The 26,320-nt window shown below is 41.7% G+C and overlaps 1 protein-coding gene across 1 annotated transcript in view; it reads left to right on the forward strand.

Annotated features, from left to right (window-relative positions):
• The window catches only part of lmln (leishmanolysin-like (metallopeptidase M8 family)), a 79,780-nt gene that overhangs the window by 22,096 nt on the left and 31,364 nt on the right, over nt 1-26,320 (forward strand). Inside the window, exon 6 of the mRNA XM_060827858.1 lies at nt 12,962-13,140. Within this exon, the coding sequence (XP_060683841.1) occupies nt 12,962-13,140 (179 nt within the window). The remainder of the gene's footprint in view (nt 1-12,961; nt 13,141-26,320) is intronic.

Raw genomic sequence — 26,320 nt, forward strand, 5'->3', positions numbered from 1 at the left:
TTTGGATGATCTTTTCAAGAAAGGAAATAAGGATAATCCTGGGAATTACAGATCAGTCAGCCTTAAATCAATGGTGGGCAAATTATTGGAGAGGATTCCGGGAGACAGGATTTATGATTATTTGAAAATCATTATTTGATTAGAGATGGTCAGTATGGTTTTGTGAGGGGGCAGGTCATGCCTCACAAGCCTTATTGAATTCTTTGAGGATGTCACAAAGCACTGATGAAAGTAGAGTAGTGGTTGTGGTGTACATGTATTTCAGCAAGACATTTGATAAGGCTCCCCATTGTAGGCTTATTCAGAACGTGAGGAGGCATGGAATGCAGGGAAATCTGGCTGTCTGGATACTGAATTGGCAGGCCCATAGAAGACAGAGGGTGGTAGTAGATGGAAAGTATTCAGCCTGGAGCTCAGTGACCAGTGGTATTCTGCAGGGATCTGTTCTGGGACCTCTGCTCTTTGTGATTTTTATAAATGAATTGGTTGAGGAAGTGAAAGGGTGGGTTCGTAAGTTTGCCGATGACACGAAGGTTGGTGGAGTGGTGGATAGTATGGAGGGCTGTTGTAGGCTGCAACGGGACATTGACAGGACGCAAAGCTGGGCTGAAGGGGCAGATTGAGTTCAACCTAGAAAAGTGTGAAGTGATTCATTTTGGAAGGTTGAATTTGAATACAGAATAGAGAGGTAAAGGCAGGATTCTTGGCAGTTTGGAGGAACAGAGGGAATTTGGGGTCCATGTCCACAGATCCCTCAAGGTTGCCACCCAAGCTGGTAGGGTTATTTAGAAGGCATTCAGAGTGTTGGCTTTCATTACGGGGGATTGAATTTAAGAGCCGCGAGGTCATGCTTCGGCTCGATAGAGGAGGCGAAAGTGAGGACTGCAGATGCTGGAGGTTAGAGTCAAGATTAAAGTGGTGCTGGAAATGCACAGCAGATCAGGCTGCATCCGAGGAGATGAAAATCGATGTTTTGGGCAAGAGCCTTTTATCAGGAATGAGCCTGGAAGCTTCTGGGTGGAGAGATAAATGGGAAGGGGTGGGGCTGGAGAGAACGTAGCAAGGAGTGCAATAGGTGGATGGAGGAAGGGGTAAAGGTGATAGGTTAGAGAGGAGGGTGGAGTGGATAGGGGAAGGAAGATTGACAGGTGGGACAGGTCATGAGGATGGTGCTGAGCTGGCAGGTTGGAACTGGGGTAAGGTGGGGGGGGAGGGGAAATGAGGAAACTGGTGAAGTCCCAAGGTCCACATTGTTGCCCTGGGGTTGAAGGGTTCTGAGGCGGGAGATGAGGTGTTCTTCCTCCAGGCGTCAGCTGTTGAGGGAGTGCTGGTGGAGGTGGCCCAGGACCTGCATACCCTTGGCATATTGGGAGGAGTTGAAATATTCAGCCTCAGGACGGTGTAGTTGGTTGGTGTGGGTGTCCCGGAGATGTTCCTTAAAGCGTTGTGCAAGAAGGCGTCCAGTCTCCCCAATGTAAAGGAGACCGCATCGGGAGCAACAGATGCAATAAATGATATGTAGAATTGCAGGTGAAACTTTGATGGATGTGGAAGGTTCCTTTGGGGCCTTGATTGTAGGGTGACGGGGGAGGTATGGTCACAGGTTTTGCAATTCCTGCGGTGGTGGGGAAAGTGCCAGGAGGAGAGAGTGGGTTGTTGGGAATCGTGAACCTGACCAGGTAGTCACGGAGGGAATGCGTCTTTGTGGAAAGGGGTGGAGATGGAAATATATCCCTGGTGGTGGGGTCTGTTTGGAGGTGGCGGAAATGTCGGCGGATGATGCGGTTTATGTGGAGCTTGGTGGGGTGGAAGGTGAGGACCAGGGTGGTTCTGTCTTTGTTGCGGTTGACGGGGTGGGGTTTGAGAGCGGAGATAAGATAGAGGGCACCTTCAACCACATGGGAAAGGAAATTACAGTCTTTAAAGAAGGAGGCCATCTGGTGTGTTCTGCGGTGGAACTGGTCTTCCCGGGAGCAGATACAGCGGAGGCGGAAGAATTGGGAATACAGGATAGCACTTTTGCCGGAGGTAAGGTGGGATTAGGTGTAATCCAGGTAGCTGTGGGAGTTGGTGGGATTGTAAAAAATGTCGGTGTTGCGTCCGTCATCATTGATGGAGAGGTCTAGAAAGAGGAGGGAGGTGTCAGAGATGGTCCATGTGAATTTAAGGTTGGGGTGGAATGTGTTGGTGAAATTGATGTACGAGGTGGCACTGATGCAATCATCAGTGTAGTAGAGGAAAAGGTGGGAAACTGTGCCGGTGTAATTACAGAAGATGGACAGTTCTACGTAGCCGACAAAGAGACATGCATAGCTGGGGCCCTTGCAAGTGCCCGTGGCTATCCCTATTGTCTGGAGGAAGTGGAAGGATTCAAAAGAGAAATTGTTGAGGGTGAAGACCAGTTCAGCCAAATGAATGAGAATGTCATGGAAGGATACTGGTGGGCATGTCGGGCGAGGAAGAAACGGAGGGCTTGGAGGCCCTGGTCATGACGGATTAAGATGTAGAGGGACTGGATATCCATGGTGAAGATGAGGCTTTGGGGTCGGAGAAACAGAAGTCATGGAGGAGATGGAGGGCATGGGTGGTATCCCAAACGTATTTAGGGAGTTCCTGGACTGGGGGGAGTAGGGCCATATTGAGGTAGGCAGGACCAGGCTGAGACAGTGGGTCGGCCGGGGTAGTTATACTTGTGGATCTTGAGTAGGAGGTAGAATTGGGTGGTGCTGGGTTCCCGAACTATGAGGTTGGAAGCTGTGGGTGAGAGATGCCCTGAGGTGGTGAGGTGGTGTATGGTCTGGGAGATGGTGGTATGGTGATGGGGGTCTATAGAGTTCAGCTTTACAGAGCCCTGGTTAGACCACATTTGGCATATTGTGTGCAGTTCTAGTCGTCTCATTATAGGAAGTATGTGGAAGGTTTAGAGACGGTGCAGAGGAGATTTACCAGGATGTTGCCTGGACTGGAGGACATTTCTTATAAAGAAAGGTTGAGGGAGCGGGGCTATTCTCATTAGAGTGAAGAAGGATCAGAGGAGATTTGATAGAGGTGTACAAGATGATGAGAGGCACAGATAGTGTGAATAGTCAGAGGCTTTTTCCCAGTGCAGAAATGGCTAACCCAAGGGAGCATAATTTTGAAGTGATTGGAAGAAGGTTTAGTGGTGATGTCAGAGGTCGGTTCTTGACAGAGAGAATGATGGGTACGTGGAATGCACTGCCAGAGGCGGCGGTTGAATTAGATATGTTAAGGACATTAAAGTGACTTTTGAATAGGCACATGGGTGTGGTAGGGATGTGGGAGTGTGGATAGGGATGACTTGAAGAATGATAAAGAGAATTTGGAGAGGAGAAAGAGAGTGAAGAAGATGGACGAGGAGGGAAGTAGTTAATAGCAAGGGTGGAGTAGTTGGTGGAGTGGGATGGGAAAGTGAGGACGTGAATGATTGGGATAATTTTCTGCAGCTCCCTGAGATAATTTTTGGAAGCAGAGTAGGGGGAATCAAAGGAATAAGATCAATTTCCCTTTCATTGAGTGGGATGCCTAAAAAAGGGTCAATTTATCGTGAATTATCAAGGCAGGATCAAAGCGTTTAATATTGTGTTTTGAGTGGAGAGGTTCCCTGTTTTTTGGCGTTTGGACATCATACAAAAAATTACTTAATTAGGATGGAAGCAATGAATTGAAATAGAATTATAGGAAAACTAAATATTTACAATGTGTTTTAATTTTCTTTTTTTTATTTGACTTTACTAAATATGACTGGGGATTAAGTCAGTGCAAGCTCAAAATGTTTATAGAAGCCTTGCTATAGGCCAGATTCATTGCTATAAAATGACAAGACAATGAACTGTATAGCCCAAACAATTTATGCTAAGAGTTTGTCAACCATGCAAGAATTGTACAACGTTATGTGCCTGCTGTTTTTGATTCTGCTTTATGCACAGTTGCTGTCTTGATAATGAACCCCAGTAATTCTGCAGCCTAACAGTTCTTCATGGGCAAAAACAACCCCTCTATCTTAACTCTATTGAATTGCAAGTTGTATGTAAATCTGCTGCTCTGACCCCCTCAAGCAATGGAATCTACTTCTATCTCTACCAAATCACTCATTCATTTTCTCTACTCATTGACACCAGTCCCAATCTTCTTTCATTTTGTATTTTCTCTTGTCAAGCATTGTCCTGATGAATTTACACTATACCTTGTGTCTCAACTTTCTTCCCATAAAGTAAGACTTAACATTGCGCACAGTTCAAGAAGGCAGCTCAGCAACTACCTTCCCCGAGGGCACTTAGTTATGGACAATAAATATTGGCATTACCAGTGAATTTCATATCCATGAATGAATAATAAAATGATACAGAGAAGGAAATAATAAAAATAAAACTGATTCTATTACATTTTAATGCCGCAATTGCATCTTAGTGTTTTTTATTCTCGACTTCTTGCCATACCATCCATTATTCAGTTAGGATTTTATGGCTTTATCTCATTGATGAGTTGTTTACCCTTTATAGAATCTATAGAATCACCAAAGTGTGGAAATAGGCCATTCAGCCAAACAAGTACACATCAACCTTCTGAAGGGCACCCCACCCAGACCCATAACCCTGCATTTCCCATGGTTAATGCAGCTAACCCATACATCCCTGGACACTGGGGGTAATTTTTCACAGTCAATCCACCTAACATGCACATGTTTAGACTGTGGGAGGAAACGGGAGCACACAGCAGAAGCCCACACAGACATGGGGAGAATGTGCAAATTCCACACAGGAAGTCACCCAAGAGTGGAATTGAACCCAGGTCCCCGGTGCTGTGAGGCAGCAGTGCTAACTACATGAGCCTGGATTCGGAATTTCTCTCTCTTTCTACGAATCCAATCTTCATCCATTAAAATATTGCAGTTTTGTCAATGGATTCTCTCTGCAACAATTTTCCTCATTCCACTATCTTATCATTTTCCACCCAGCAACCGTATGTGAATGCTTCCTAGTTGAATATGACGAGCAGGAATAGGAATAGACAATTCACTCCCTTGAACCTGCCTCGCCATTTAATATGATTTTGGAAAATCACATGGAGTCATAGTCATACAAAGTGTTCCAATCAGTCCACGCCAACCATGTTCCCAAACTAAAATATTCCCACCTGCCTGTGCTTGGCCCAAAGCCCTTCAAACCTTTCTTATTCATGAACTTATGCAACTGCCCTTTAAACATTGTAACTGTATCTGCAACCTTTCTTCCTGTATCTGCAACCTACCTTTCTCTGGCAGTTTATTTCACGCACAAACCACTCTCTGTGTAAAGCATTTGCTGTTCGTGTCCATTTTAAATCTTTCACCTCTCACCTTATAAATATGCTCCCTAGTTTTCAACTCCCCCACCATAGAGAAGGGATCCTTGCTATTCACCATATCTATGTCCCTCATGATTTTGTAAACTTCAGTAGTCACCCATCAGTCTACTATGCTCCAGTGAAAAATGCCCAAGCCTTTCCATTTATTTCAGTCTATTTTTATACCGTCCATTCCCAGCAAAATCCTGGTAAATCTTTTCTGAACCAAGTCCAGTTTAATAATACCCTTTCTATAACAGGGCAACCAGAACTGCACGCAATACTCCAGAAGAGGCCTCACAATGACCTGTACAGCCTCAACGTGATGTCCCAACTCCAATGCTCAAAGGTCTGAGCAATAAAGACATAGGGGCTAAACATCTCCTTAACCACCCTGTCTACTTGTGACACAAATTTCAAAGAATTATGTACCTGAACCCTTGGGTCTCTGTTCTACAACACTACCAAGGGCCCTGTCATTAATTGTATAAGCGAGGCAAGGAATAGGGAGAGATGTCAGCTGAACACATGGTTGCAAGAATGGTGCAGGAGGGAGGGTTTCAGGTACATGGATAATTGGGGCTCATTCTGGGGAAGGTGGGACCTCTACTAACAGAATGATCTTCACTTGAACCAGAGGGTAACTAATATCCAGGGTGGGAAATTTGCTGGTGCTATTCTGGTGGGTTTAAAATAACTCAGCAAGGGGATGGGAACCTGAGGTGTAGCTCCAGTGCGCAGAAGGGTGAGAGTAGGGAGATGGATAGGATTTCACGGTCACAGGAATGTGCTGACAGACAGCAAGCTGGTTTGAAATGTGTTTACTTCAACGCCAGAAGTATCTAAAATAACGTAGGTAAGCTTGCAGCATGAATAGGTACCTGGGACTTCGATGTTATGGCCATTTCGGAAACATGGATAGAACAGGGTCAGGAATACATGACCAGGTTCCAGGATTTGCATCTTTCATTAAGATCAGAGAAGGCAGTGTAAGAGAGGGAGGTGTAGTCTTGTTAATCAAGGACAGTATAACGGTGGCTGAAAGAGCTTTTGACAAGGACTTATCTACTAAGGTAATATGGGCTGAGATTAGAAACAGGAGAGGAGAGGCCACACTGTTGGGAGTTTTTTTATAGGCCTCCGCAGAGTTCCTGGGCTGTGGAGGAGAGGATTGGCAAAATGATTCTGGGTAGGAGTGAAAGGAACAGGGTGGTCATTATGGGGGACTTTAACTTCCTCAACATTGACTGGGAAATACTATAACTCAAGTATGTCAGATGGATCAGTTTTGTCCAGTGTGTGCAGGAGGGTTTCCTGACACAGTATGTCGAAGGGCCGACAAGAGGGGAGGCCCCACTGGATCTGGTGCTTGGTAATGAACCAGGCTAGGTGTTTGATTTAGTGATAGGTGAACACTTTGGAGAGAGTGACCGTAATTTGGTTACATTTAGTTTAGCGATGGAAAGGGATAGATGCATACTACAGGACAAAAGTTATCGATGGGGGAAGGACAGTTATAATGTGATTTGGGAAGACTTATGAGACATAGAATGGGGTAGCAAAATGCAGGGAATGGGGACAATTGAAATATGGAGCTGATTGAAGGAAGAGATATTATGTGTCCTTGATAGGTGTGTACCTGTCAGCAGGGAGGAAAGATAAGGTAAGGGAACCGTGGTTTATGACAGAAATTGCATCTCTTGTTCAGTGGAAGGAGGCGGCTTATGTGACGATGAGAGGAGGTGGTTCAGATGAGGCGTTAGAGAGTTACAGATTAGCGAGGAAGGATTTAAAGAGAGAGTTAAGGAGAGCAAAGAGAAAGCATGAGCAGTCTTTAGCAGATAGAATAAAGGACAACCCTAAATCTTTCTATAGATATGTGAAGAATAAAAGGATGATTAGGATAGGAATAGGGCCAGTCAAAGATAGTAGTGGGAAGTTGTGTGTGGACCCTGTGGAGATCGAAGAGGTGCTAAACGAATATTTTTCATCAGTTTTCACTCAGGAAAAGAAGAATATTGTAGAGGAAAAGAATGAGATATTAGACTAGAAAGGATCGAGGTTAGTAACGAAGAGGTATTATCAATTCTAGAAGGAATGAAAGTAGACAAGTCCCTTTGGCTGGATGGGATTTATCCGAGGATTCTCTGGGAAGCTAGAGAGGAGGTGTTGGAACATTTTGCTTTGATCTTTTAGTCGTCATTGTCTACAGGTTAGGTACCAGGGGACTGGAGGGTTGCAAATGTTCTGCCTTTGTTCAAGAAGGGCAGTAGAGGTAACCCAGGTAATTATAGACCAGTGAGCCTTATGCCTGTTCTAGGAAAAGTTTTGGAAAGGATTATAAGAGATAGGATTGATCAGCATCTAGCATGGTTTTGTCAAGAGCAGGTCATGTCTCACAAACCTCATTGAGTTTTTTGAGAAGGTGACCAAGCATGTGGATGAGGGTAGGGCAGTTGACGTGATGTACGTGACTTCAGTAAAGCTTTTGATAAGGTTCCGCATGGTAGGCTGTTGGTGAAAATGCAGAGGCATGGAATTGAGGGTAATTTAATAGTTTGGATTAGAAACTGGCTTTCTGTAAGAAGGCAGCGAGTGGTGGTTGATTGAAAATATTCAGCCTAGAGTCCGGTTACTATTGGTGTACCGCAAGGATCTGTTTTGGGACCACAGCTGTTTGTCAATTTTATAAATGGATGCAGGCATAGGTGAGCTAGTAAGTTTGCAGATGGCACTGAAGTTGGTGGAATGGTGGACAGTGTGGAAGAATGTTGCAGGTTGCAGGGGGACTTGGATAAACTGCAGAACTGGGCTGAGAGGTGGCAAGTACAGTTCAGTGCAGATATATGTGAGGTGATTCACTTTGGGAAGAATAACAGGGAGGCAGAATACTGGGTCAATGGAAAGATTCTTAGTAGTGTCGATGTGCAGAGGGATCTTGGAGTCCATTACGTAGATCCCTGAAAGTTGCCACCCAGGTTGATAGTGTTGTTAAGAAGGCATATGGTGTGTTAGGTTTCATTGGTAGAGGGATTGAGTTACAGAGCTGTGATGTCATGCTGCAACTATACATCACGCTAGTGTGGTCTCACTTGGAATATCGTGTACAATTCTGGTTGCCCCATTACAGAAAGGATGTGGCAGCATTGGAAACAGTGCGGAGGAGATTTACCAGGATGTTGCCTGGTCTGGAGGAAAGGTCTTACGAGGAAAGGCTGAGAGACTTGGGTCTGTTCTCATTGGAAAGATGATTAGGAGAGGATTTGATAGAATCATACAAGATGGTCAGAGGATTAGATCAGGTAGACAGTGAAAGTCTTTTTCCTGAGATGATGACATCAGCTTGTACGAGGGGGCATAGTTACAAATTGAGGGGTGATAGATTTAAGATAGATGTCAGAGGTAGGTTCATTACTTGGAGAGTGGTAATTGTGTGGAATGCCCTGCCTGCCACTGTAATTAACTCAGCAACATTAGTGAGATTTAAACAATCCTTAGATAAGCACATGGATGATGAGGGATAGTGTAGGGGGTTGGGCTTAGATGAATCCACAGGTCAGCGCAACGTAATGGGCCGAAGGGCCTGTTCAGTATTGTATTGCTTGTATTGCACTGTATTGTTCTATGTTCTAAGTCCTGTCCTTGTTCGTGGTACCAAAATGCAGCACCTCACATTTATCCAAATTAAACTCCATTCCCACCTTTCAGGCTATTGACCCAACTCCACTTTCTTGTTTGCTGCCATAATCCTTCAACTCATTACTAATAAAAAGCCAGTCTGTCTTCATCTTGAATATATTCAGTGCCCACCACACTCTAGGGTAGTGAATTCCACAGATTCACAACACTTTGAGAGAAGTAATTCCTCCTCATGTTTATTTTAAATATGCTGCCCTTTAGCCTAAAACTGTGACCTCTTATTTCCCCTTTAGTATTGTGTATACATCAATTGGTTTTACACTTACCTTTATAAACTCTGCCAAATATAGGCCTAAGCTGCGTAATTTCTCCTCATTTATTTAAACTTCATTTCAGCCCAATTCAATAACATCAACAAATGTGCCACTTCAGTCAAATGTATATCAAAATCAGATCACTTCTTCACTGCCTGTATCCAAACAACTTCTCTGGGACACTATTGCTCTCTAATGATTGTGAGAGACTGTCTGTAATTCTTATGTTTCCTTTCCTTTTAAAACTTTTTGATCCAATTTGCCAACAATTTGGCCAAAGGAACTGAAGGCAGCGTTGCTAAGTTTGTAGATGATGCAAAGATTTGTTTCTGAAATCTACACTATGCGTTTCTAATTATTTTTGATTCATCTCATTTATGTAAATGATTTGGATGTGAACGTAGGAGGTACAGTTAGTACGTTTGCGAATTACAACAAAATTGAAGGTGTAATGGACAGCAAAGAAGGTAATCTCAGAGTACAGTGGGATCTTGATCAGATGGGCCAATGGGCTGAGGAGCTGCAGATGAAGTTTAATTTAGATAAATGCAAAGTGCTGCATTTTGGAAAAGCAAATCAGAGCAGGACTCATGCACTTAACAGTTAGGTCCTGGGGAGTGTTGCTGAACAAAGAGACCTTGGAGTACAGGCTCATAGTTCCTTGAATGTGTAGTTGCAGGTAGATAGGATAGCGCAGAAGGCGTTTGGTATGCTTTCTTTATTGGTCAGTGCCTTGAATATAGGAGTTGAGAAGTCATGTTGCAGCTCTACAGGACATTGATTAGGCCACTTTTGGTATACTGCATGCAATTCTGGACTCCTTATCGGAAGGATGTTGTGAAACTTGAAAAGGGGTTCAGAAAAGTTTTACAAGGATGTTGCCAGAGTTGGAGAATTTGAGCTATAGGGAGAGGCTGAATAGGCTGTGGCTGTTTTCCCTGGAGCATCGGAGACCGAGGCGTGACGTTATGGAGGTTTATCAAGTTATGAGGGGCATGGGAAGGATAAATAGACAAAACCTTTTCCCTGGGGTGGGAGAATCCAGAACTAGAGATTTAGGGTGAGAGAGAAAAGATATAAAAGGGACCTCAGTGGCAACTTTTTCACAGGGGTTAGTGTGTGTATGGAATGAGCTGCCAGAGGAAGTGGTGGAGGATGGTACAGTTACAGCATTTAAAAGGCATCTGGATGGGTGTATGAATAGAAAGGGTTTGGAGTGATATGGGCCAAGTGCTGGCAAATGAGAGTAGATTAGGTTAGGATACTGGTCAGCATGGGCGAGTTAGATCAAAGGGTCTGTTTTCATGCTGTACATCGCTATGACTCTATGATTCTAGATATTAATTCTATCTATAAAGAGGCCAAAATCTTCTCTATCATAAATTAATCTGCCTGATTGACAGTTTTTCAAAATCTGTTACGTTAGTCATTTTCCACTTCTTCAAACTTAATTTACTCTTAATAGAATCCTGAATTTTAGGGCAGAATTTAATACATGCAATGGGTGTCTTGCCCACTGCTTAGAAAACTGCTTGGAACCCTGTGTTGCTTCTCTTTATAAACCTATGCAATTACCAAGTAATCAGGCAGTTATCTGGGCAGAAGCACGCATCCCCACATTGGTGAGTGCGGGTGGATGTTAGGCACCACAATGATCACTGTCTGGAGTTGTGAGAGGATTTGTAAGAAAGGATGAGAGTGGCTTTCCTTGGGGCTTCCCTGATTTTGAAGCAGAGTTTGTTGGATGAGCACTAAAGATAGTGAGTCCTTGATGACTGTTGGTTAAACAACAGCAGGCTAAAAGCAGAATACTGCTGATGCTGGAAATCTGAAGTGCATGCAGAGAATCTCGTGAAACTCAATAGATCTGGCAACACCTGTGAAAAGAGGAACAGAATTAACATTTGCATCTGGTATGACTCTTAATTCCGCTCATAATTTCTACTTGGTAGTCATGCAAAAAAGATGCACCTGTTGTTTTAGAACTAATGTAGCCTGATAGCATTTTAAAAGCACCTTATTGCAATACCATGTATGGTATAACAGGCGCTATAATTAAATATATTCCCTGGGATTCACATGATTGAGTGATGGAGTTGTGCTTACTTTCATCATGGCTTTCCTTCCTCAATTCATAATCTATTTGCAATGGCAGCAGAAGTTAGCTTTGTAATTAAATTCAGTGGATATTTGATATCAGCATTCATGTTAACATGTGTGCCAAACACACCATTTAGACACCTTGTGTCCCTGTTTAAATCCTCACCTCTTGGCTCGCTTGTATCACCGATTACAATAGGAGCCTCTTCCATACAGTATTTGCCTCAGGTGTGGAAACCATAATGATATTCACATTCTGATATGTGTCTGTTTACTGCTTTCTATGTAAAACAACTAATTCCCATTGCTTGCAGCCCATTGATGCTACTGGTTCTCTCATGTAGACTCACAGTGAGATATGAAGAGTTACAAGGTATACAGTATAATTCATGTAACTCTTTTTGTAACAAAAATGTTACATTGCTGAATTCAAATGAGTGAATTATATAAGTAACATGGAAATTGGTCTACGGTGATAGATCGTTTGACTTGATGGATTTTGAATTAAAATTAGTAGATCCTAGATCCTCAGTGTTGTTTCATGTGTTGGTATACAAGCTAATTGTGTTTCATTTCATTTCTAAGTCAATCAACTCTTTATATTACAGTAAAATTGCAAAATGTATTTTGGATAAGCAAGGTATTTATTCAGTTAGAATGATCTTTCTCTTCTACCTTCTGCTAAGTCCTCATTCTGTTGAACATGAAATCTTAAGTATTCGAGATGGGTGAAATTTCAACGTTTAAAAGATGTTTACGGCAGTACTGGGTTAGAAAGGTTTAGCGGGATATGGACCAAATAAAGTCAAATGGTTCAGTTTAGGAAACCTGGTCAGCTTGGATACTTGGATCAAAGCGCCTGTTTCTGTACTCTATAACTCTAATTAGAAGCTGGGTTAGGCCACTTGGCTCTTTAAGTTTAGATCAGAGTGCTGCTGGAAAAGCACAGCAGGTGAGGCAGCATCCGAGCAGCAGGAAAATCGATGTTTCAGGCAAAAGCCCTTCATCAGGAATTGAGGCAGGAAGCCTCCAGGGTGGAGAGATAAATTTGGCTCTTTATGCTTGCAGTGCCATTTAATAAGGTTGTGGCTGTTCTGTGTATGGCCTCAACTTTTCTATGTTCCCAATATATGCTTTAATTCCATTGTCAGCCAAGAATCTATGTAACTCAGGCTTAAAAGTATTCAATGATCACACCTCCATTGCTCTTTGTTGAAATGAGATCTGCGATTTGGAAGTTGAGAAGGCATCCATTGTTCGCTGATATTTTACCTGTTGATATTTCATATCATTGGTACGTTTTGTTTTTGCTCCTCACTCACAATAGTATATACACATCAAGAACATTTTTCTTTATTTGACCATTTCTTCTTTCGAAATCATATGTCTATTATTCAAAAGTTGTGTTAATATGAGGAAGCACAGCTGTGCCCAAAACATTTTCTTGATGGCATATTAAATGAAATTTGGTGTGCACCAATCTTTTATCTCTGTAGAATTATATTCTCAATATAATTCAGGTATGAATAGTCTGGTTTATTAACATTTGTTTGATATCTATCCAGCAATGTAGGGTGTGTAGTGAAAATGGAAAATCCTGTGGGTCTGCAGGGTTAACCGATGGTCCAGGTGTCACAGATGCTGACTTTTTGCTTTATGTGAGTGCACTGACTACAGAACGTTGTGGACAAGAGGATATTGTAGCCTATGCAGCATACTGTCAGCTGGAAGCTGAATTGGACAGGTGGGGATGCTTATGACTAAACTTTAATATGTAAGTAATTGTAACTTTATCTTGAATTTGAATTGGCTTATTCTTAAGTAGCCACATTTCATAAAAGCTAAATGGGAACCTTAATTTGCTAATCAACAATAATTGCTTGCGCACAGCAAGTATGATCCAAGTTTAAACTTCAAATGTTAAGTTTTAGTCCTAAATTATTGATATCAGATGTCTAGCAATTTGACAATTCTTGACATTGGCTCAATTGGTCAGAATTATGAAATAAATTTCGGTAGCATTGATTGTTATCCTTGTTCTAGACTGTAAGGGAGGCACTTACTTGTGCTCCTGCATGCAAATTAAGAATTTATATTATTCCAATTCACCAGTCCAAAAATCTGTTGTTCAGAAATGTCAGTTTTCCAAAGATTTTCTGAGCAGATCCAAGCATCTCATCAGAGTCATTATTGCATGGCTTTTTGGAATTCGAAGCATGAAAATACATATTTAAATAAGTAAATTATTTTCTTTACAGTTTTATCATGTTTTATCATTATTTATGCTTCAGGTAAATATTTAACTTTATAGAGTTTGCAGTTCTCACAGTTGGGGTTAGGAATTATGACATTTTTGTGCAATCCAGAAAATTCTGAATTCCACAAGTGACTTCAAAACGTAAGATATAAGAGCAGAAGTAGGCTATTTGACCCCTATTTCAGTCCGCTGATTTTGCCCTCTGGTCCTAGACTATAGCAAGAGGGAAATGTGCTGTCCAAGTCTATGCTGTGAAATCCTGTTATGTTTTAATAAGATTACCTCTCATTCTGCTGAACTGCAATGAGTACGGGTTCGACCTAGCAGAAAGTGAGGACTGCAGATGCTGGAGTTCAAAGTAAAAAAGTGTGGCGGTAGAAAAGCACGGCTGGTCAGGCAGCATCGAAGGAGCAAGAGAGTCAATGTTTCAAGCATAAGCTCTTCTTCAGGAATGTGTTGGCATTTCAAGCATAAGCTCTTCACCTCTTTTCATAAAAAAAGCCTTTTCATACCCAGGATTGACCTAGTGAACCTTCTGTGGACTCCACCAATGTCAGTATATCTTTCTTTTAATAAGGGGACCAAAAATGTTCAATTATACTCTTTAGATAGCACCTTCCAAACCCACTACTACTATCATCTGAAACAGCAAGAACATCAGATACATGGGAAAACTGGCACCTCACCGTCTAGATTTGGAAATATATCAATGTTCCTTCAGCATCAAAATCCTAGAACTCCCTCCTAAATGGCATTGTAGGTCTACTTGTACCAAATGAACTGCAGTTGTACAAGATGGCGGCTCACCACCATCTTCACAAGGTGAAAGTGAGGACTGCAGATGCTGGAGATTCGAGTCGACTGTGGTGCTGGGTAAAGCACAGCAGGTCAGACATTCCTGATGAAGGGTTTTTGCCTGAAACATTGATTTTTCAGCTCCTGAGATGCTGCCTGACCTGCTGTGCTTTCTCAGCACCACACTCTCAACCATCTTCTCAAGGTCAACTGGGGCTGGATGTGAAAGAATTATTCGCTGTATTCTAGTTGTGGTTGTGTAGTTTTTGCAAAACTTCCTTTTCTTTATGTTCCATTCCCTTTCTGATAAAGGTCAACAGTCAATTTTCCTTCTTTATTAGCTGCTGACCTTGAATGCTAGTTTTTTTGTGGTTGATGTATAAGGACCCCCAAATTTCACTGTGCTGTAGATTTCAGCAATCTTTCTCCATTTAAGTAATATTCAGTTCTTTTTCCTGCCAATGTACAAAACCCTCAATTCTTAGTTTCATGCCCATTTTGTAGTGTCTGCCAACTTTGCAATAGTGCATTCACTTTCTTCATTCAAATCATGAATAAATATTATAAATCATTGTGGTCCCTGCACTAATTCTTGTGACAATCCTCTAGTGATAGGTTGCCTTTCTGAAACTGCTGTCTTTGTCCCAAATCTGCATTCTATTAATTAGCTAATCTTCCATACTGATACACTCCCCCAAACTCATGGGCTTTCATCTTGTTAAGAAGCTTCTATGTGCAGTACCTTATCAAATGCCTTTTGGAAATCAGAACATATTGCACCTAATGGTTCCCTCTTATCTATCCTGCTTGTTACCTCCTTATAGAATTCTAATAAATTTGTCAGGCATGATTTCTCCTTGATAAAGACATGCTAACTGTGCTTGATTATTAAATTTGCATCCTTTATTTTAGACTTGAACATTTTCCCGTGTTTGATGTTAAGCTGACTGATGTATAGTTTTTTTGTGTTTTCTTTCTCTTCCATATTTAATAAGGGTGTTACACTGATATTTTACCAGTTGTCTGGGACTCTTTCAGAATCCAAGGATTCTTAGAAGATTACAGCCAGTGCATTCACTATCATCGTAACTAGGATCCTGGGAGTTAACTTATCAGGTCCAGGGGAACGATCAGCATTAGCTCCATTGGTTTCCTTTGTACTCAAGTATATTCTTCCCTACTTTTTGGCTCTTGGTTTAGAATTTTTGAACTGCTTTTAATGTCTTCTGCAATGAAAGCTCATGTGAAGTATTTACATAGCTCCTTTGTAATTTTCTGTGTCTCCATTATAATTTCTCAGTCTCAATCTCTGAAAAGCCTATGTTAACTTTGACTTTTTCTTTAAACGTTTAAAGAAACTCTTGCTGTCCATTTTATTATTACTCATTAGTTTATGGTATTAGTTTTTTTTACACTTTTTAATTTTTTTGCTAAGCTTTTGTTGGTTTTTTAAGCTTCCTCAATCCATTGGTCTACCACTAATCTTTGCCACATCATAAGTTTTTTTTCTTTCATATGGTGTTCTGCATCAGTTTACCCCCTTCCTAAAATCCTTCTTCACTGGGCTATAACTTTATTCTATGGCATGAACAATTTTCTTAGACATCTACTATTGTTCATCAACCATTTTTCTACTGAACTTCATTCCCAATCTATTCTAGCCACTGTGATCCTCATTCCTTTATAGTTACCCATATTTAGGTTTTGCAGAATTGTTTATAACTCATGCTTTTCACTCTCAAACTGAATCCCAAAATTTACCATGTTATGATTGCTTTCCAAAGGAAAACCCTGTCTCAGCTACTGTTCCAATACTCTTTATTTATATCAACTGCCTAAAGTATTGCTATAATATCTCAATAAGATTAAGTAAACTTTGTTCAGTGCTCCTGTTATACTGTCATGTAACTGAAATTGTATTAATTTAAATCGTAAATTGATTTGGGAAGGTTAGTTAGCAGGTCAGAAATAGAGAAAGAGAAAACTATCAGCAGAGTTTATTTTAAAATGGAAATTACAAACAAGGAACAAAAGTAGATCACTCAGCCTTTTGAGCCTGTTCTGCTATTCAGTAAGATGACATTGATCCCATTGTGACCTCAACTCCATATTCTTACATATCACCGATAATCTTTCACCCCCTTGGTAGTTAAAAATATATCTGCCTCTTTTTAAAAAATATTTAAAGATTCTGTACCAAATCTGTTTTAAGGTGGGGCATTCCAAAGACTTTCAACCCTCTGAGAAAAAAAGTGCTTCATCATCTCTTTTGAATGGGTGCCCCTTGTTTTTAAACTATGACCACTAGTTCTGCATTGTCGCATGTATAAATTGCTTCCAATATCAACCTGATCATATCCCCTAGGATTTTAATTAAATCACCTCTGACTCTTCTAAATTCTAAGGATGTAGGTCTAGCCTTTTCTCATAAGGCATTCCACTCCATTCTGCATATTAGTCTAGTAAACCGTTTCACGTGCTCCCAACACATTAACATCTTTCTGTAAATGTAGTGTGATCAGTGTTTTATGCAGTGCTCTAAATGCGGACTCAAAAATGCCCTATATAACTGATGCCAAACCTCGCTACTTTAATAATTAATTCCCCTCACAATAATTAATTCTCCTCACGCTTTCCTCATTCCTGATAAAGGGCTTATGCCCGAAACATCGAATTTCCTGTTCCTTGGATGCTGCCTGACCTGCTGCGCTTTTCCAGCAACACATTTTCAGCTTTGATCTCCAGCATCTGCAGACCTCACTTTCTCCCCTCACAATAAACCATGATATGATAGTCATACAACATGGGAATAAACCTTTTAGTTCAACTAATCCATGCTGATCAAGTTTCCTAAATTAAACTAGTCCCACTTGCCAACTTTTGGTCCATATCCCTCTAAAACCTTTCCTATTAATGTACCTATCTAAATGTCTTTTAAATGTCATAACTGCATCTGATCCTTCCACTTCCTCTGGCAGTTCATTCCACGTATGAATTTTGTGAAAAAGGTGTCTCTCAGGTCTCAGTTAAATCTTTTTCCTCACATCTTAAAAATGTGCCCCTCGTTTTGAACTCCCCTACCCTCCCCTACTCTATGCCACCCATAATTTTATAAACCTCAATAAGGTCATCCCTCAACTTGCTGTGCTCCAGTAGAAAAGTGTTTAGCCTATCCACAAGCTCAAACCTTCCAGTCCTGGCAACAACTTGGTAAATCTTTTCTGAACCCTTTCCAATTTAATAAAATCCTTTCTATAGCAAGTCTATTCACTTTCCCGATTACTTGCTGAATGCATACTAAACTGTGTGAATCATTGATGAGGACACTCAGATCTCTGATACCAGAGATCTGCAAACTCTCACTATATAAGTAATATGCTTTTTCATTTTTTCTTTGCCAGTGTCACGTTTTTTCATCTATTCCATTTGCCAAATCTTTGTCCATACACTTAGCCTATCTATATTTCTTTGTAAGATCCAAATGCCATCTTCATAACTCACTTTCCTATCTATCATTGTGTCATAAGCAAATTTTTCTTTCATACCTTCAATCCCTTAATCTAAATTATTTTACATAAATTGTAAAGAGCTAAGGGTTTAGTCATGAGCCCTGTGGCATAGCATTTCTGATATCCTGTCAGCCTGGTAAAGCCATAAAAAAGCATATTTAGGCTTTTTGGCTCATCAATCTTTGATCTGCCATTTAATCATAGCTGACATATTCCTCAACACCATTCTCCTGCCTTGTCCCTATAACCTTTCATTCCTTTAGTAATCAAGAAGCTACCCATGTTTGTCTTAAATGCACTTATTGACTTGGCCTCCAAAATCTTCTGCGGCAATGAGCTCCACAGTTTGACCACCCTCTGGCTGAAGAAATTCCTCCTCACCTCAGTTCAAAAGGGTCACACCTTCACTCTGAGGTTGCACTGTTAGATCCTCTTCTGTCCTGCAAATTGAAACATTTTCTCCATGCCTTTCTCTGTGCTGTAAAAATTTCAGTGAGATGCAGCTCCCCCATTCTTCGAAACTCCATCATGTACTAAACCCACAATCCTCAACCATTCCTCATATGACAAACCACTCATTCCACAGATCGTTCTTGTAAACCTCACTTAGACCTTCTCCAAGCCAGGCACATCCTTCCTTAGATATGGGTGCTCAGAATATTCCAGATGTTATTTGACCACAGCCTTATATTACCTCAGCAGTACCTCTCTCCTATTCTAGCCCTCTTGAAATTAAAGATAACATTGCATTTGCCTTCCTAACTGCTGACTGAACCTACATGCTAGCCTTAAGAGAATCCTGAACTAGGATTCCTAAGTCCCTTTGTTTCAGATTTCCAAAGCCTTTCCCTATTTAGAAAATAGTCTATACCTTTTTTCCTGCCAAAGTGCATAACCTCTCAATTTATGACACTGTTCCATTTGTCACATCTTTGCCTTTTCTGCTAGCCTTTCCAGTCCTTCTGCAACCTTTCTACTTCATCAACACCACCGAGCCCTCCACCAATCTTTGTGTCATCTTAAAACATAGTAACAATGTCTTCAGTTCCTATGATCCAAACATTAAAGTATAACATGAATAGTTGTGGTCCCAACATTGATGCCTGCAGAACTCTACTAGTCACCGGCTGTGATCCTGAAAAAGACCCTTAATTTGTTCTCTGCCAGTCATCCAATCTTCTATCCCTGCCTTTAACATAATGGGCTTGTCTTATTTGGCAGCCTCCTTTGTGGTACCTTGTTGGACACCTTCTGAAAATCCAAATAGACCATGTCCACTGACCTGCTTTAGTTTAACTTGCTCATTACTTCTTCAAAGAATTCTAACAGATTTGTCAGGCATGACTTCCCTTTGACAAAGCCATATTAAGTCAGCCCAATTTTACAATCCACTTCCAAGTACTCTGCAGTCTCATTGTTAGAGTCAGTGCTCTGTAACGGTGGTGCGGTGGCAGCTCGCTGCGGCCTCTCCCGACATAGGGTTGCTTAATTTCAGTTTTCTAAGGCACAGGAGGAACAGGAACAGTAAACCCGGTGTTACAGTCGACAAACACTGCTACAATCCAGGAACCGGCCGAAAACAAACCTGAATGGAGAGCTGTTGAAGGAGTTATGCCATCTTGGCTTGCTGAGGAGACCAGGCCTCCAGTCCTTGCCTCGTCTGATGCCGGTGGCCGGGTGTTGAGATATCGGAAGTGGTGTGCAAGGCGGTGGAAGTGCAGTAAGCAGGCAGAAGTTCATGCTAAAACTGAACCCTAACTGGCCCGATCTCCCATCCGTTCTGCTCTCCAATGTCTGCTCCTTGGACAACAAGCCGGACTGCATCCGACTGTAGTAGGCTTTTCAGAGTGAGGTTAGAGACTGCTGTGTCCTTGTTTTCACAAAAACTTGGCTTAGCAGCAGAATTCCAGACACTGCCATCCACCTGGACAGGCTTGCCTTGTTTCGCGCTGACAGAAATGCACTTCTGTGCAGTAAGGCTCATGGTGGGAATCTGTGTGTCTACATCAAAACAAAAATGGTGCAAGGACTCTGTGCTAGTCTCCAGTTACTGCTCATCACTGGTGGCGTTTATGATTGTTAGATGCAGACCATGTTATTTGCCATGGAAATTCACTGCTGTCTTTATCGTCAGGTGTATATTCCTCCCAGTGCTAATACTAAGGAGGCACTCTATGAACTGTATGGGGTTATTTGTGAACTGCAGAACGTACACCCTAATTTGTGGACTGTTTATTGTTGCTGGAGATTTTAACCATGCGAATCTCAAGACTGCTCCCTAAATTCCATCAGCATATGGACTTTGCGACAAGAGGGGCTTACATGCCAGACCTTGTTTGTAGAAACATCCCCAATGCATTCAGGGCAGAGCCCTGCCCCCCCCTTTGCTCTTCAGACCAAATCTCTGTTCTGCTAATTCCAGCATACAGTGTTCGGCAGATGTGTCAAAACGGTTCTGAAGCAGGTGAAAGCTCTTGGTCGGCAGGAGCTATTTCTGCTCTTCATGACTGTTTATTTCACCACAGGAAATAACATCACCATCCCAAAGAAACCCAAGCATATAAATAGAAAGCAGGAATTTTCAGCATTGCTTTGCCTGAGGCCCACCGAAGATGTTACCTAGTAGGGTAATGAAATGTCTGGAAATGAACCTTCCAGCCCAGTGAGCAAACCTACGTCAAAGCTTAGAGGAGTACACGGCCTCAGTGATTTGCTACATTAGCAAGTGCGTTGACAACATCACTGTTTCTGAGACCATCACTTCTCCCAACCAGAAGCCATTGATGACCGCAAAGGTGTGTGCACCAGTGAGGACGCGTGATTCAGCCTTCAGATCAGATGACAAGGCAGCCCTAACAACAGTGAGGGCCAATCTGTCCCGGGTCATCACAGAGGCAAAGTGTGCATACGCACAAAGAATATGCAGCCCTTTTCAGGACAGCAGTGATATGTGGAGCATGTGGAAAGGTATTCAGGCCATCACCAACCACAGAGCAGCATTGCCTGATTGTGCTGGTCATGCCACCCTCCTGGATGAGTTGAACAACTTCTATGCATGGTTTATGGCACGAAATGACTTGGCAGCGAGGAAGACCATCTCCCCTCCCAATGACCAGGTGTTGTGTCTTACCATGGCTGACGTGAGGAAAACTCAATGCAGTCAACTCACTTAAGGCTGCTGGACCAGGTAACATCCCTGGCAGAGGGCACAGAGGATACTCTGACATGCTGGCAGATGTTCTCATGGACATTTTTTTTTTGTAGATATTTTTATTGAAATTTAACATTTTTGCAAATTTACAAAAATAAACAAAACTCTCAAATACAAACATTGATGTACAATTAAATCATATATACAATAGTCATAATTTAACAAAGAAAAGAGAAAGAAAGAAAACAAAAAAAGAAAAAAAAAGAAACGAAAAAAGAAAGAAAAAAAAACTCAACTTTCTACTAATCTAACCTATAACTAACCAGAGTGTATACCTAAGTCTCTTACATGCTCGGAATGTATAAACATCAAATATAATAAAACCCGTATTCGCGCAGGATTCCTCTCCCAAGGGGCCCCGGAGCAGCCCGGTCTGAAATTTTCACTAAATAAAAGCCCTTGTTAGGATAGCCGAAATATCTGCATTTATATAATTCAGAAAGGGCTGCCATATTTTATAAAATAATTCAGTCTTTCGGTGCACCATATTTGTGAGGAAGTCAAGGGGGATATACTCCATAATTAATCTGTGCCAATTTGAAAGTCCAGGGGGGCCGTCAGCCACCCAGTTCACCAAAATATTTTTCCTTGCACAGAAAGAGAGAATAGAAAATAGTCTCTTCCCATGCATATCCAGAGATGAGAGGTTCGAAAAGCCCAAAAGGAGAGATACAGGGTCCACCCTAATTTCCGTTCCTAAAATTTCTGTCAGGGTATTTGCCACTTTAGTCCAGTATCTGCGGACTTTCTGACAAGTCCACAGACAATGTACAAGAGTACCCACCTCTATTTTGCATTTGGGACACATTGGAGATGCTCCTGCCTTAAATTTTGCCAGTCGAGCCGGAGCTATATGGGCCCTATGAAGTATCTTTAGTTGGATAGCCTGAGTTCTGTTACAGATAGCAATTCTTCTAGCATTTTCCCAAATGTCATTCCACATATCCTCAGAGATTTCTAGCCCCAAGTCCTGCTCCCATGTTTTAAGCAGGTCATCCATGTCTCCTGAGACTCCATCATGTAGCAAATGGTATATAGTACTGACGGAGGATGCCCCCGCTGGTCGTAAGACATTACGTTCTCTGTCTGATTTATAAAGACTATCTATTAATGTAGTCTTCCTCTGTATATAATCTCGAACTTGGAAGTATCGAAAGAGATCCCCATTAGGTATTCCGAATTTCAGACGCAGCTGCTCAAAGGACATCAGGATCCCATCTTTAAATAGGTCCCCTAAGCATGAGATGCCCCTGGATCTCCAGAGTTTAAAGGTGGCATCTGTAATCCCCGGTTGGAATCCCCATGCGCCTACTATTGGTGCATGGGGGGATGTTTTATGTGAGTTACCCTCATTTTGCCACATTATATTCCAGGCCTTAATTGTGTTTAATATTATGGGATTTTTACAGTGGTCTGTAATGATTTTCCTCTTATCTGAAAATAAAAGGTTAATAAGTGGGTATTTTACTTGGGAGGCTTCGATATCCAGCCAAATTGATTGTGGATCAGATGAAACCCAATCAGCTATGTAACTTAGTAGGGAGCTCAACTGATATTTCCTAAAGTCTGGGAAGTCCAGTCCTCCCCTTGCCTGTGGAAGCTGTAGCTTCTTCAGCTTAATAAGGGGCCGTCTATGGTTCCAAATAAAGGAGCCCAACCAGCCATATAATTTACGTAGGGCTAGCCTTGGCAGCATCAGCGGGAGCATTCTCATAGGATATAAGAGACGGGGCAGAACATTCATTTTAATTAATGCTATTCTCCCTAGCCAGGAAATCGGAAGGTCTCTCCATCGCTGGAGGTCCTGCCTTATCCTTTCCATCAATTGTACAAAATTAGCCCTATACAGCTGATCAAATACTGGCGTGATAAAAATACCTAAATATAAGAAGCCCTCCAGGGACCAACGGAAGGGAAAAGGGGATCCGTCCATTAAGTGGGGTATCATAGCCAGACCACCCATTGGCATGGCTTCCGATTTTGAAAAATTAATTTTATAGCCTGAGAATGTACTAAATGTATTAATAACTTGAATTAGACGAGGCACTGACATTAAAGGATTACTGAGGAATAAGAGAACGTCATCTGCATAGAGGGTAATTTTGTGTTTACCTGTACCAATCCTCGGGGCCATTATATTAGGATCAGTCCGGATGGCTTCTGCTAGTGGTTCGATTATCAGTGTAAACAACAATGGTGAGAGAGGACATCCTTGACGGCAGCCCCTACCCACACTGAAGCCATCCGATCTTAACCCATTAGTAATAACAGCTGCTTTGGGGTCATTATACAATGTTGAAACCCATTTGGTAAACACCTGTCCAACGCCAAACCTTTCCAATGTGTAAAATAAATATGACCATTCAACCCTATCAAATGCCTTTTCCGTATCCAATGAAATTACTACTCCTGGTATCTTTCCCTGATGACAGGCTTGGATCATATTCAAGACCCTTCTGATATTATTGGATGATCTGCGGCCCTTAATAAATCCCGTCTGGTCCTCCTTTATAATATATGGCAGTACCCTTTCTAGTCTTAGTGCTAACATTTTTGAAAGAATTTTAAAGTCTACATTTAGTAAGGATATTGGTCTGTAAGATGCACAATCTTCTGGGTCTTTTCCTTTTTTGAGGATAAGAGAAATATTTGCTTCTTTCAGCGTGGGCGGGAGACAGACCTGACTATGCGCAAAATTATACATATCCATAAGTGGGTCAACCAATATTCCTGTAAATTCTTTATAGAATTCAGCTTGAAAACCATCCGGGCCCGGTGCTTTTCCGCTCTGAAGTTGCCTAATTGCCTCAAGTATTTCTTGGACTGTTAAAGGGGTATTTAGGGCCGACACCTGTTCCGGAGTCAGGCCCGGGAAGGTCAAATTTTTAAAAAATGACTGCATCCTCCTAATCCTATCTTCACAATCCTGCGATCTATATAGTTCAGAATAAAATTCTTTAAAGGTCGCATTGATCTTTTTATGATCATGAGTCAGGGTACCTGTACTTTCCTTGATGGTCGGAATAGTTTGAGGGGCTTTCTTTTTCTTTGCAAGAAATGCTAAGTATCTACCCGGTTTGTCGCCATATTCATATAATCTTTGTTTCGCAAATAATATTTCCCTTTTAGCCGTTTGAGTAAGCGCGGTGTTTAAAGCTGTCCTAAGAGCTGTAATCCTCTGCAATTTTGTGATAGAAGGTCTATCAGCGTATGCTGTTTCGGCTGCTTTTAGGCGAGCTTCGAGCAGACGCTGTTGCTCTCCCTTCATTTTCCTTTGGGTCGCTGAATAGGAGATGATCAAACCTCGTGCATAAGCTTTGATGGTCTCCCACATCATTGACGGATTGCTAGCCGTACCAGTATTAATTTCTAAAAAAGTTTTAAGTTCTTGGGAGAAGTACTTTACAAATTTGCTATCTTTTATCAGGAAGGGGTCCATACGCCAATGCCAAGCAGATGTCCCATTGTTCTTTACCTTAGTTTCCATGTATACAGCGGCATGGTCAGAGATTGCTATAGTACCTATTTTACAGGTTGCTATAGAGTTTAGAAAAATCGATGGGGCAAAAAACATATCAATTCTTGTGTGACATTTATGTGGATTAGAGTAGAAAGAAAAATCTCTACCCTGTGGATGGAGACATCTCCATACATCTACCAATCCTAATTCTTTATTCAGGTCCGCCAGTTGTCTAGATCTGGGAGATACTCCAGCGGCACTCTTGGGAATCCTGTCTATTTCCGGATCCATAATACAATTAAAGTCTCCCCCTATAATTGTATGACGGGCACCAAAGGCCATCAGTTTTGAAAAAGCTTCCGTTATGAATTTAAAGGGGTGTGCCGGGGGGCAGTATACATTTAAGATCCCATATTCCTCTCCATTTATGAGGGCTTTAATCAAAATATATCGTCCAGATTCGTCTTTTATCTGATTTAGAATTTTCAAAGGGAAGTTCTTCCGGACAAGGATAACGACTCCCCTGCTTTTTGAATTAAAAGAGGAAAAAAAGGCCTGATCAAATCCGCCCTGTCGTAATTTTAAGTGTTCTTTATCCGACAGGTGTGTCTCCTGTAGGAGAGCTATATCAACTCTCTCCTTCTTAAGATTTGATAATATTTTCTTCCTTTTAACTGGCGAATTACTCCCCCTGACATTCCAGGTGCACCACTTAACCGACTGTTCAGCCATAATCATCTGGACAGATCCGAGACCCCTCGGGAGGGGAAACCCTATCTAGAACATCTCGAGCATGGAGCATACAAGATTTACAAAAGTAAAGATTCTCTGATACACTCAAAACAATATAACAAAAAACTCTTTCTAAGTATAAAAAATATAAAACATTCCGAATTGGAGATTTTCTCCCTTGTTCCCAGGGAGCGTCCCTTCCTCTCCCACAGTCCATCTTACCCTCTTCCAACCAGTGCCCCACCCTTGACCCAGGTGTTCCTCAATAAAATGAGGAGAATTCAAATATAATATAAAGCTAGAGTTAACAGTGAACACCCCACCCCCACCCACACCCACATCTAAATATATTTGGGAATATTAATACCATATATAACTATAAGATTACAATCTCAACACGTAACACTTAAATATAATACCACAAAATAACAGGGGAAAGAAAAACAACCCCGCTCCTAAAAACAGAAGTAAAATAGAATAAGGTAACCACCTCCCCCCATCAACATTAACCAAACGCCCCAACATATATATATATACATACACACATAGGGGGAAAGATAAGAAAAGATGAAGGGATGTAAACCAAAATAATGGGAAAGGCAGACCAGCGTCCACACTCTCTTACAGCTTATCTAAGAGAGTCCAAGAATTCCTTAGCCTTCTCCGGTGATCCGAAGTTATATATGGATCCTTCGTGGCTAAGGCGTAGCGTCGCTGGATATCGTAAGGAGTACTGGATATTTAAGTCCCTTAAACGCTTCTTCGCCTCATTGAATGCCTTCCTCTTTCGGACCAAAGCTGGGGAGAAGTCCTGGAACAGCATGATCCTGGATCCTTTGTGGGTCATAGCTTGGGGATCTTTTCCCAGATTTCTTGAGGCTTCCAGGAGCATCTGCCTCTCCCTATAGCTCTGCAGCTGGAACAGGACCGGGCGTGGGCGCTGGGTTGAGCCGGGCCCAC

Source organism: Hemiscyllium ocellatum, chromosome 7 (assembly GCF_020745735.1).
Source record: "Hemiscyllium ocellatum isolate sHemOce1 chromosome 7, sHemOce1.pat.X.cur, whole genome shotgun sequence".
NCBI lineage: Eukaryota > Metazoa > Chordata > Chondrichthyes > Orectolobiformes > Hemiscylliidae > Hemiscyllium > Hemiscyllium ocellatum.